Source organism: Chelonoidis abingdonii, chromosome 1, assembly GCF_003597395.2.
Source record: "Chelonoidis abingdonii isolate Lonesome George chromosome 1, CheloAbing_2.0, whole genome shotgun sequence".
Classification (NCBI taxonomy): domain Eukaryota; kingdom Metazoa; phylum Chordata; order Testudines; family Testudinidae; genus Chelonoidis; species Chelonoidis abingdonii.
Window position 1 is genome coordinate 221,419,338 of NC_133769.1, and position 12,932 is coordinate 221,432,269.

Here is a 12,932-nt window from a genome sequence, read left to right on the forward strand (position 1 = left end):
AAATGATAAATGATAGACACCACTGATAACTTAACAAAATCAAGAAGCAGTATCGAAGAAGCATAATTCTCTTCTCTTGGATAAAAGGAAAAGAACTTGATCTGAACAATGGTGAAGTAAAGAGGTTATATAAGCAGAATGCAGAATGGAAGTGAGGACTCCTATGATTCTCCTCCCGTCCCTTCCACTACGGAGTCTCTTTGTTAACTTGGGCAAGACATTTAGGCTCAGATTTTTCAAGATATTGAGAGATTACTGTACTTAGCATTATAATGTCTAACTGATCCTAAATCCCAAAGTGCCTAAATTCCTTCTGAAAATAACATTTAGGCCCCTAAATCACTTAAGCATCATAACACTGAGCGCAACACTTAAATATCTTGAAAAATCTGGGCTTTAATCTCTCTGTAACTCAGTTTTCCCATGGTAAATGGGTAGACTACCATCTTCACAGGGACTCTCATGCTTCACATTTGACTGATGTTTGTAGAGCACTTTGTGGTCCATAGATGATGTTGATATTATTATGAGAAATAATACTTGACTCTTACGCAGTATAGCGCTTTATATTTTAAAAACACTGAACAAACTCTTTCAAGTATCTTTGTGATGTAGGTGGGTAATATTATCACATTTTGCAAATAGTAAAACTGACGCACAGAGGTTAAGTAACTTGATCAAGGGCACACAGTAAATGGCAGAGAAAGTGTTTTGAGATCCCATCCCTGAGCTCAGTTATTCTTACCGTGATTTATCTAAATGGACTCTGGCTGTACTGCACCCTATTTGCAGAATAATTTTACCATTTTCAAGGTCTCAGAGCACTTAGTGATCTTAACCTCAGGAGATCAGCCTTCACTGAGTGAAAGTTGTTTAGAATTAAACATCCTTATGATAATATATTACAGAAAACATCTATAGTTAGAGTTAACAGAGGGGTAGTTGTTTTAAATCAATGATTACGTTGAGTTGATACAACTGGAAAAGGTCTTTGTTTAACAATAAGGTTCTTCATCTTCACTTCTTTTTGAACAGTGCTAGTGCATTGTATATAGAGTTTATGAAGTTTTAATCCATTGTTCATGTATCTAATAAGCATTCCAGATCCAGCATTTTTATTTGTTTAAAAAGCAAGTTGCAAAACAAAAAAATGTCAGCAATTAAAACCTTGCAATACCGCTCTAGATGTCTTTTAATGTTTGGGAAGCAAATTTCCCTAATTTATTGCTAGTTACCGATTGCACCAAATAATGAGAAATTAATAAATACACATTCCTAGCAGAGACTAAATGTGAGTCTAAACAAGGAACCTAAAACAGAGTGTTGCCATGATAATTTACAGAAACCAAGCAAGCTGTGCAAAGCTTGTCCTTCTAGGAGACCTGAGAGACTAGTTAGAATTTTTATCTGTCACGGTTAATTTCCCATTTTACTGAAACAGCTGTCAAAGTGCAATGTATGTAGAATGCTCATGATAGTATCTTTTGCATTTTACAGACCCACTAGAGTCACTTTTCAAACAAATGTTTCAGATTCACAGCTATTTTTAAAAAAGTATGCCATTTCTAACTTTTTGCTCATTGTGATGATGTTTTGATTTTCTGAAGATTTCTTCACATATATGTCATCACAAGGCTACATGCTATGGTGTGTTTGCTATACTGACAGCTCCATGAAGGGAGACGGGGGAACAGAGTGAATTTGCAAAGTTTAGGCCATGTACATTGCCAGATTAAAAGGCTGGCAGTGGCAAAACTCCTACATGGGTAAGTTCTATGTAGTGTCATAGACTTACCGTTATTGCTGATATGGAAAAATAACAGAAAGGGTGATGATAATAAAAAAGATCTATTAAATATCAATCAATTATTGTTTTTAAACTCAGGAAAACTTTGAAATTATTTATCCTAAAAGATCCATACATTAATTTTACTATTAAATGATAACCTATGGGGTTTTATAGTGTTCACTGAATTGATCTCATGACATGGGTTCAAACACCTCTGAATAGACCCCTGCCTACCTGCTGGTCTATTAATAAACTTCAAAAAGGGGGTAGCTGGTTTAGAATAATTTCCCAACTCAATACTTGCAAGAATAAATGGCAATTCACCTACTGTATAAATGCCAAGCCAAAAAGATCATTTGTTTATTTCTACGTTCTTACTTCTCAGGAGATAAGTGCTACACCTTAGTGCAGTAGAATAGGCACAAAGCATTATTGTGCTATTATTTTGGAGTGGGTGGGAAAGAAACTTAAAATGTTACTATTTATGATAGTTTCCCTTGTGGTCCCATTTTGGATTTACCCAAATTTCTCATGTGACAAGACTAAAACTAAAGAACTGACTGCTGCCTTAATGTAAACAGACACCTGAGAAACACAGAAAGAAACTGGCCCTTTAATAAAGGGGATAAAAATAAGCACAATAAAAAATTGACATTGGTCTTGATCTTTCATTTCTTATTCAAGCCAATGGGATTTTGTTGGAGTATGGAGAGCATCAGGCATAGCACAGGTCAAAATGGAATACATTATAGGAGATAAAGTGTGCAAGTGGATTGAGAGTCTTGTTTAGCAAAGTGCTTTCTGTCTCATCCTAATGATCTCAGTGGGAGACTACTTTAGCCATTAGTTAGGCTCAAAGCACCTGATATCAGTGGATAGTGAAAACGGGGAGACCTTTAGGTGTTTATCTCTCAATACTCTCTCTCAGAGACCTTTGAATTAAATACATTAGAACAAAAATCTCTCCAAAATGGGGTGACTCAGAAAAGGCAGTAACTTTCCTAGTGGGATTTTTATGTACATTTTTCAATAGGAATCTATTAGCTATAACTTTTTTAATATCTGGGCTTTTTTTTTAAACAGAAAATGATTAAAGTTATATTACTGATTTCCTGCCCTACTAAACTTTTATCAGTTTCCACACCCATGAGTTGTTAAATGCATCCGACGAAGTGGGTATTCACCCACGAAAGCTCATGCTCCAAAACATCTGTTAGTCTATAATGTGCCACAGGACTCTTTGCTGCTTTTACAGATCCAGACTAAAACGGCTACTCCTCTGATAAATGTATCCTGTACACAGTCATTATTAAAGTGTTATTTTATTATATTTCTTGTGGTGACAACCATAGTTAACAGTGGGCTTCCCTGGTTTATTTCATAGAACTTCACAGATGCAGGGAAGCAAACAATCAGCCTTTGCCTTTCAGTATCTTAGGCTGATAAAGTGAAGGGTAGCCTCTGAAGGAAAGTTTACAAATGCAACATCATTACAATGTACAGTAGCTATGTTAAAAAGTCATATATTTACCCCTCTTATGTAGAAGAATGCTGGCATGTCTGCGTCCATTTCCATTTTCAACATAACATGAGTAATTTCCTAGGTCCCCTTCTTCCACCGAGTCAAGAATTAATGAGATGGAAACTTCCTGTTCTCCAAGATGTTCCTTAATAACTCTACAAAAATGAAATAATTCAGACATAAGAGTCTTTTTGTACCATGGCAGAGCATTAGATAATCATAATATAATGTTACTCACAATTCGCAGCACTCTGCATCAAACCATAGCCAAATTTGAAACCAATCTTAATTAGATTATATGATGCTCTTTTCTTCCTCACTCCTAATGAGGAGGTTTGGCTTTGTAGCTGTTAATGAGAGCTGCAGTTAATTGTCTTCCTTAAGCAGCATGATGCACACACTGATAATATATTGAGGGCTGGAAAGGAGACTTTGATGAGAAGTTCACATGCAGCTTAAAAGTAGGATATGATCTCTTGAAATGATGGGATATGGCGTAGGCCTGGAGAGGTTCCAAATGGTTAATTCCAGGTCGAGGGTGCTACTAATGGTATGGTCTAAGTTTTGTTTTTGTCCAAAGGCAATTTCTGAGATGCTTTGACATTTCTAAAGGAAGCAGCATGGCCATTTTTATAGTAAGAAAAATCATCACTTCATCTTTATTTTACTAAGCAGTTATAAACTAGCAGTGAAAGCTGGAACAGTTAATGTTCCCTCAGTCAATACCAATTGAAGTGGATGATAAAAGCAAGCACCTCCTGTGTAAAAACCTCTTTGGAGAGTTGTCTTCCCTTTCTACTCATTGTCCCCTCACTAGTCCCAGCACTGGTTTTAAGAAAACAACCAAGCAAACAGGAAATTGCTTCAAATGCTCATCACCCACACTATTCACATGCCTAAAGAAAATGGAAAACACTCTTCAGGGTCCTCCCTGAACAAACACAAAACCAAGCCAGTTGTGAAGAGGGTTATCACTTCTTGAAAATGTTTAAAGCCCTAAGTCTCTGGATGACAGGCTGTAGGAGAGCTTTAAATAAGAAATACAGTATAGCACAATTCTATGTAATCTGGTGTATTGGACTTGAACTCTGTGGAATAAAATTAGAGTACACTGGAGAGAGATATTCCTGCCTCCACCTTTCCATCACTTGGGGGAGGTGGAACATGACTTGAATAATGTTGAATGTTTGCATGGCCTTAGTGGTTTTGATACACGGTTTCCTCTGTTACTTTAGTTTGTCTGAAGATATTGAAGCTTACTTTGAAAATCAGACCAGATTAACAAGGCTATGGAGTAGCAAACCTTTTAGTAAAAGATTAAATTTAAATATACTAACTTTAGTATTTCATAAGTATTCATTGTGGATAACATACATATAATCTAAACTGCATATGTAATTCATTAAGAAGTCTTTGCTGTCATTTTATACTGGTAACTGTCTATATTTTAAACACACACGCGCTGATGCAATCATACACAGAGTATTGGTTTAAATACTGTGTGGAAAAAGGTTCTTTTCAGACCCAAATAGATACTTTAAAATCATATTGTACATCAGCGGTTCTCAAACTTTAGCAACCCAAGGACCCCCATTTTGATTTACAATTTTTCACAGACTCCCCAAGCCCTCTACTCAGCCCCGGGTCCCAACCCTACTCCATCTCTTTCCCCTAAGGTCCCATCTCTTCCCGCCCCTGCTTCATGCCTGTCCCTCCTCTTCCCCACCTCTTTCCACTCCCTCACCACTCCTCCCTCTCCCTCCCAGCGTTTCCTGCACACCATGGGACAGCTGTTCCCTGGGGTGCAGGAGGCACAAGGAGGGAGGGAGCTGATCAGCGGGGCTGTCGGCCCTGGACATGATTCCACCCCCTTCCTAGAGTACGCCCCATCCCTGTTCCTTTCCCACCCTCCCATGCCTCCTGCATGCCTCTCAACAGCTGTTCCCAGGCATGCAGGAGGTGCTGGGAGGGAGAGGGAGGAGTTGGGCGGGGGAGGAATTGATGAGCAGGGCCCACAACCCCCGCCCGAGTACCCTCATGGACTCCAGTTTGAGAAACGCTTTTGTACATGATTTTCTAGGGTATGTCAACCAGAGCATTCCTAATGAATAGACAATCTCAGATTAAGGCAGCACTTTTAGAAGCAACACAAGAATATGATATTCCTCCCCAAGCAGCACAGTATATAACCCAAGCAGCAGGTAGAAGTAGACCATATGAAAGAAAATCATGGGCACTGGAAGACAAGCAACGTTCTTAAGATCTAGTTCTTCTATAAAAATTGAATGTAATTCCTTTCACATATAACAGGAACAATAATATTTAGAAACAAAGGCCAGCTTTTGACACTTACAACATTTTATGCTCCATGGCTTTAAAAATGTATTTATTTGTGAGCCTTGTTTCCTGACATATTTATTTCTCTTGATATCTTCTCAGTAACCTTTCAGTGTTTAATACTGCAGTGTTTTCTGTTACTTGATGAAGCCATTGTATGGATTATAATCTGTTACATCACTGCATTCCTGTGTCATTTATTCTGATTTTATGGTGCTAAAACTGAGATGAGAATCCTGCCAATGCCTCCACTTTCTCTGTTCCCCCTTTCCAAGTGTAATCTACTCCACAGATTCACACTGGTGTAATACCACTGAAGTCAATGGAGTTACATTGACATGAAATAGGTGTAACAGAAGAGATCAGGCCCATAGCCTTTTTATACTCATGTTAGTAATAAAATCTATTCCTTCCTTTTACACAGTACTATTCACTTTAAAAAGAAATACAGTATTAATCTTGATTGAGAGAACAAAAATGTTGCTTTTTACCTAATATCACTTTCCCAGACCCGATTTTCATCCAAATCTTCAATAAACTTCTCTCCTTTCATCCAGTAAATTAAAGGACTGACATCTCCACTGTATCCAAAGAAAGCTCGGCAGGTTAGGTTAGCAGAATTGCCTGTTACAGAGAATTAAAGAGAATATGTTATTTCAAAATTTGAAAAAAATATTTAATTTTTGGATCTGCTGCTAGAAACCCTTTGAACTCTTATATCAATCTGCAAAAATCATTGATTTGCATATAGTGAGTTGTAGCTTAATTTCCAACCAATGTTTAACATATTCTCTGGAAACAAAAAGAAGAAACAAATTATATAGAAATAGGGCCCAATCTTGCATTCGTTCACCGAGAGTTTGGGTTTACAAAGAAAGCAGGATCAAGTCCGTAACAACTTGCTAGTGTGCTGATTTGCCGAACACAAAAATAGACTAAACATCTGGCCTACTTCCACGTTTTTCTATTCAAAATAGGTACAGGTTATGAAAAAATACATTTTCCATCAAATCCGTATTTGCTTAAGTTTATAGCAGTTACTATAACAGACCCCTATGGCGTCATTGCTATTTCTATTGCCAAGATGCAGCCATTAAAAACAGAGTTGCTTGTTCTCTGTTAAGTTAGCTCTGCTGAGAACTGTCAGTAGGCAATCATTATGTGGAAGCCAAAGGTATGACTCACATTCCCGACCCAAGCCACTTCAGTGGGTTGTGAACGTCTAGTGTAATGAAAAATATATGTGTGTACTTATTCCATATTTTGTGAGCCATATTTTAAAATATGAACAGAAATCCACGCAAGGAAAACAGGAATACGACATGTGTAATGTTTCTAATTTAATGTTACTGCAGGAACCTTCATGTGTACCGTTTCTGACTTGCTTTGATTTGATTGTGCAACCTTAACATTGCATTAATTCAGTTTGTTTTAATTTTGCACACAGAAAAAGTGATACTTGATATATACTGTTCATGTGAAAGTGACTAATTGATAACGCTGGCTAGAGTTAGACATACTGCACAAAAAGTACACTGTTCATTGTCCCCATTCACCTCCGTAAAGGCACCTTGGTCTTAGCCTGTATCAACTCTTCTGAACGATTGTGTGCTCTTTTCCCTGGCAGTGACTATTTATCTAGAATTATGTGGTGGTTTCAGGAGTAAGGGCCTGTTCTTTCCTGCATGAGGAGAGTATTATCACTGATTCTCTGGGACTGTCCCTAAATCAAGATCACCAAACTTATCTTCAATCTACGTTGTCAATTTTAGTCTTGGGTCTCTAAAGACCAGCAGATTAACCACAATGTCTGTAATGGAGTTACAAACAGAGATGAAATAAAGAGGCCTACTTGCAGAGTAAGGTATTACTCAGCGTAGGTTGGTGAAGAGGATCTGGTCCTTAGAGAACACATGAAATGAATAAACATTTGCACAACTTATTTCCATTTTCCTTTTGTCGTAGCTTCCTACTCAGAGTTGAACCTTAGCGTTCATAAACTGAGAAGCTAGCATGAAACTCCCCCAAGCTTATTACCAGCTTGGATCTGATATCGCTGCCACCAATCAGGATTCTGAGTACCTGATAAACTCTCCCGGGTCTCCCCCAAACCTTTCCCTGGGGGGACCCCCAAGACCCAGAAGCTCTGAGTCTTACCGGCAAGGGAAATACTCCACTTCCCTTCCCCCTCCCTCTCCCACCCAGACTTTCCTCTCTGGGCTAACCTGGGAGAGCTGATGCAATCTCTTTACATCACAATACCCAGAAGCATGTCTCCTTTATTCCACAAAGAGACAAACCCCAAATACAAGGAAACAGAGATGGTCCTATCTCTTCCCCCTCCCACCAACTCTCTGGTGCTGCAGCTTTACCCTCCGTAGATCTAACACAAAGAGAATCCCCTCCCCTTGTTCCTTGACCTACCCAGAGAGAAAACTCAAACAAGTCTTAAAAAGAAAACTTTATATAAAAAGAAAGAAATACATAGAATATAAATGCTGCATTCAAGAGACAATACAGGCTATTGCTTATAAGAAATAGGAATAAAACAGTCTGATTCAAAAGATATCCAATTTAAAACATTACGCAAATTCCACACATGTAAATACAAAACAAACATATAAAGCTATTGTTTTGCTACCTTGTACTTACAACTGGGAACAGAAGGTAGAAAGAAGGTTTGGAGATGAAAAAACAAACTTCCCTCTAGTAGCCGAGCAGAAACAAACAGAGCGAAAAAGCAAACGCACCCAGAAGTTCCCTCCCTCACTTTGAAAAATCCGGTTTCCTGATTGGTCCTCTGGTCAGGTGTTTGGTTCCCTTTGTTAACCCTTTACAGGTAAAAGAAACATTAACCCTTAACTATCTGTTTATGACACCTTTGGAAACAACTGCAGGATATTGTTGCAATGCTTTTTGGGGGCATCCAGGATTATATATCACCTTGTCACCCCACTGCTTCAGAGAGAGAGATATGCTTGTATTAAACTGGGTATCAGCTCCCTGTCACTCCAGTCTGTTAGCCACACAGATAATCTTCTCAGAAGCTTTTCTAACCTGTACTTTAGCTTGCAGGTTCACTTTAGGTGCACCCAAATCCCCAGGCCCCCTTGAAGTGGGTTCCCCTGTAATATCCAGCCCCTGCCACTGGACACGCACAGAAATTGCCAAGTTTGCTGTCTCCAAAGAAACAGTGTATCCACCAGCCTGCTTTGCTTAATATTACATCACTGATATGAATGTACAGTAAAAAGGGAATATGTTTATTAACTAAGAAGAGAGAGTCTCAGATTCAAGTGAGTATTGTGTAAGAATAATGGAAGCAGCAATGGTTACAAATAAAATAATAGACTAAACATTTTAACAGGCTAAAACCTGTCTAAGATAAGTTTATCACCGAAAGCAACCTCTCAGCATGACCAGCCCCATGGGTCAGGATCCAACTTTTATGAATGCAAAAAGCATGGTCCATTTGCTTCCTTGCTGGTGGATTACAAAGGGGTTCTCTTCCCTTCTTATAGTCTAGCAACCTTTGAAATGGATCCTTTTGAAGTGTAATTTGAAGTGCACTAGATAAGAGCCTCCTCCCCCATCACTGGTTCTCCAGGGTGCCATCACCATGCTATTTCCCCCTGTTAATTTGTTTTTTTTCTGTTCACTTTACTAGCAAATGTAACTCCTATTGAACTTGACTCACAATGCTAAGTTTACATTAGAGGTGGGGAGATAACTATGTTCCCTCCTGTCTGGAAGGAAACCTGTTTCTACCTGTTTTTGGTGTTTAAAGATTAGTATCAGTAAGTATCCATAATTCCTCACATAGTAGTTAATATACACATTTCACAGTGATAGCAATGACCAGGGTGTTACTGGCTTTCATTTGATACCTCACACAACATTCTTTATAGGTAAATATTATGACAGCAACGTGTTAGTTGTAGTGAATTTATCAGGCTTGTTAAGAGTTGCTGACAGAATGCAAACCATCAGTGAGCCTCTGTGTCACAATTGTATGATAGCCAGATGGATAATTATTTAATAAGAGTCTTAATTATCTTATTTTCCAGGAAAACATCTGGCTACCACCCTGCTGACCTATTCACAGACCTACAAGGCATAAAACCTTGCAATCAATGTTTACATTTTTAAAGGCAAGAGTCACTTATTACCTTCTTTCAGCTGTTTGGCAAGTGGATTATCATTGGTCGTTTCATGAAAGCTTACCTTCACTCAGTGCAAGGTAGCAACAGCATGCATCACAGACCACGCCCTCCTAAGCACACTCAGAGAAATTCCCTGACACATGTTGTCATGGGTAGTATTGCTAAAAATGGCTATCAAGATGGCATGAGTGTCCAAATAGTTAGCATATGGAAGAGGAGAAGGTTAATATAATAACCAGAAAGCAAGACATGGAATTCCCGAATCATGAAGCAATTTTGGTCAACTCAGGAGGACCCCATGGAACACAGCTCTGCAGCAGGCAGAGGCTTCAGATTTTCCAAATCCTGAAATAATTTGAGTGGAATGAGTTGAGAGTTGATTTAGAAGCTCAGCTAAGACGGGTCAAATACAGAATACTACTTGGTAAGCTTTCAGGCTATATCTTTGTAACTTAAACTTTCTTGGTGAGTTTAGGTATCACACATAGCTTTTTACAGCAATTCCGAAGCAGGTTTATACAAATGACCTTTTATTTTCTGCAAGATTCCTCAGTTGTCACATTTCTTGTTCTATGTCACTTACCTTGACTTTGTCTAGTTTTCTAGGAAATAGACTTTTGCTTTCTCTAAGAGTACGTTATGTACCTGATTTCAATTTCCAGGAAGTAAAGGTAAAATTAACTGTTGACTATCAGTCCCAACAGAGGGTCAGAGAGGACCAGCTGCCCCAAAATTGTCCTAGCAGAGCTTGGCGGGAAGTTTTGGCAAGGGGAAGGACAGAGATGGCATAAAATCAGGATAATCCCCGACAATACAATTATAATAAAAACATTTGTGTGGTAATTGTGACAATGGAGTGCCTCCTACTCATTCACGTACAGCCACTGGATTTTTATTGCTCTCAAGTGGTAAGAAGACACCTCAGTTGTTTGGCTAATCCAAAATACATTTCCTTTAGCAGATAATAAGTACCACTATGGCATTACCCAACTTTGTCTTAAAAGTGAGAGGGCTACCTACTGAATCACTGTCACTCCAGCTCCTTGGGCTTTTTCCTGGAGCTTTCCTGCCAAGTACAACCCCAGTCCAATTCTTTTTAGTGTATTAGATCTGATAAGATCACAGCCTGAGGTAGTTTGGCTGCTGGCCAATTTACTCCTGAAGCATCAAGGTTAGGATCCACGTGCTGAGCTCCTGCAGCCAGCAGAAACCTGCTGCACTGATTTTTGTACTCATTGGGCTCTTGCCATTTATTAGTGAATATTAAATAAATATCAACCCACAGATATTAAACACTGTATTTTGTTAAGGAAAAAAATGTGTTAGAAAAGCAAAAGTTTAAAAGATGGAGGCTTTTCCCTGACTAAATTCTGAAGGATTCCCCCCCCTCCATGCATAAAATATTTAAGTATGCTTTTAGACACAGAATTTAAAGTTCCTATTCAATATGATATATTTACATATGGAAAATAAATGAGGAAGGTTGTATTGTCCCTTAGTAACACTGTGCAGAATACTGCTGTTGAACTAGAGCCATTAATATACCAGGTGTTCAGCTGTAAGTTCATCTATTCTTTCTACTATAGCTGAGCTTCAAAATAAACCCATTGGAAAGGTGATTAGCAGATCACTAGAAAGGATCTAATTAGACGGGGGTGGGAAGCTGTCAGTTGGACAATTTCACTGAGGGGTCTTTGACTCTCATATAGTCTATTTCCCTCCCTTTGCTCTGCCAGAATCTGAATTTCATAGGGGTGGACATACTATAAAATTGGTGACAGTTGGGGGATGGAATGGGGATCCTGCAGCCTCACTGAGGGGGACATCAAGAGGATAGTAAACAATGGTGTCAGGCTATATCTCACCCATTGCTCTCTATGGTTGCTCCTTTATCAGATTTAATCATCTTCATGGCATGCTACAGGGCTGTTGGCTTTTTTTCTGCAGGAGTAGGAATTTGGAGAAAGAGGATGGAGAACAGTTTGTCTGGAGAGTAGAAAGGTCTTCATGGGCTTTTGGCTTTAATAACTGATATGTTTTAAAATTTTTGTTGCACATAAATGATTATTAGATGAGCATGTTTGCAAATCTAAGTAAATAAACTAACTCTAGAAGATGCTTTCCCTTTAGGCAATGTAGAAAACAACCTCAGAGATGGTAATTTTAGGCCATTCACAGTTACCCTTAAGCAATTACTTTTGTAAATGATAATTTTTTAAAGTTTTGAACAACTGTCAAGCTGCATTAATAACAGTGCACATCTGACAATGAGTGGGCATGTTAGGGTTACTTTGAATGCTGCCATCTTTAATTTTCTTGTCAATGCAGGATTATTACTGTTTTACCATCTATCCTTTTAAAGAGTCGAAATCCATGTTTAAATTTATTAACAAGGGCATTCACCTCTCTCTCTTTCTCTCTCTTATTGCTGCAATTTACCATGAAATCTCAAGATAATGCTGTTTCCATATGGGTCCTCAGTAATGGTTTTACTCAAAATGTGAGATGAGAATTATTAAAGTGAGACTGCTGACCGACCAGCAAATGACTCTAGAAAGGACAGACAAAAGAGAGAGAGGAAAAAAAAACAAACCTGGATTGTTTCACTGGCAAAGAATGAGGCTGAATGCAGATTATGTTGAACAAGTGGAACTTTAGAAAACCTTAAGCATTGCTCTGTCCATGTGGCTGAGTTTCTTCCAGCCTGATGCCTCGCATTCCCTGCTTCTCTGGTGTCCCATCAATAATAGTACATCCAGGGAACACAGGCCCTCTGTCTCCAGTTCAAATAATAATGGTACATGAATATGTTGTGCCTTTCAGTACAAGTCTTTTCTTTATGTTCAAATAAGAAAATAATAAAGAAATTTAAGAGATCACCTACAAAGCAGCAAACATCAACTGTATTTGTCTACCTTGCCTTTAGTTCTGAAGATGAATATGTTCTTGCTTGCTTTCTGTAAAAGCTAGAATAAATTGCACTAAATGATTCTTCAGCTTCCTGTGATAAAGATGCACGGTCAGCTCTAACCAATTGGGTTCAGTGTGAGGCACTTTGAAATTGATCAAAACCTTTTTGTGATCTAAAATGGGAACAATCCTTGTTATTCAGCACACTTTC

The 12,932-nt window shown here is 38.5% G+C and overlaps 1 protein-coding gene across 1 annotated transcript in view; it reads right to left on the bottom strand.

Moving 5' to 3' along the window:
* The window catches only part of IL1RAPL1 (interleukin 1 receptor accessory protein like 1), a 1,180,373-nt gene that overhangs the window by 42,662 nt on the left and 1,124,779 nt on the right, over nt 1-12,932 (bottom strand). The window contains exons 7-8 of the mRNA XM_075059862.1: nt 6,140-6,272; nt 3,321-3,466 (exon numbers count right to left, since the gene is read on the bottom strand). Of these exons, the coding sequence (XP_074915963.1) occupies nt 3,321-3,466; nt 6,140-6,272 (279 nt within the window). The remainder of the gene's footprint in view (nt 1-3,320; nt 3,467-6,139; nt 6,273-12,932) is intronic.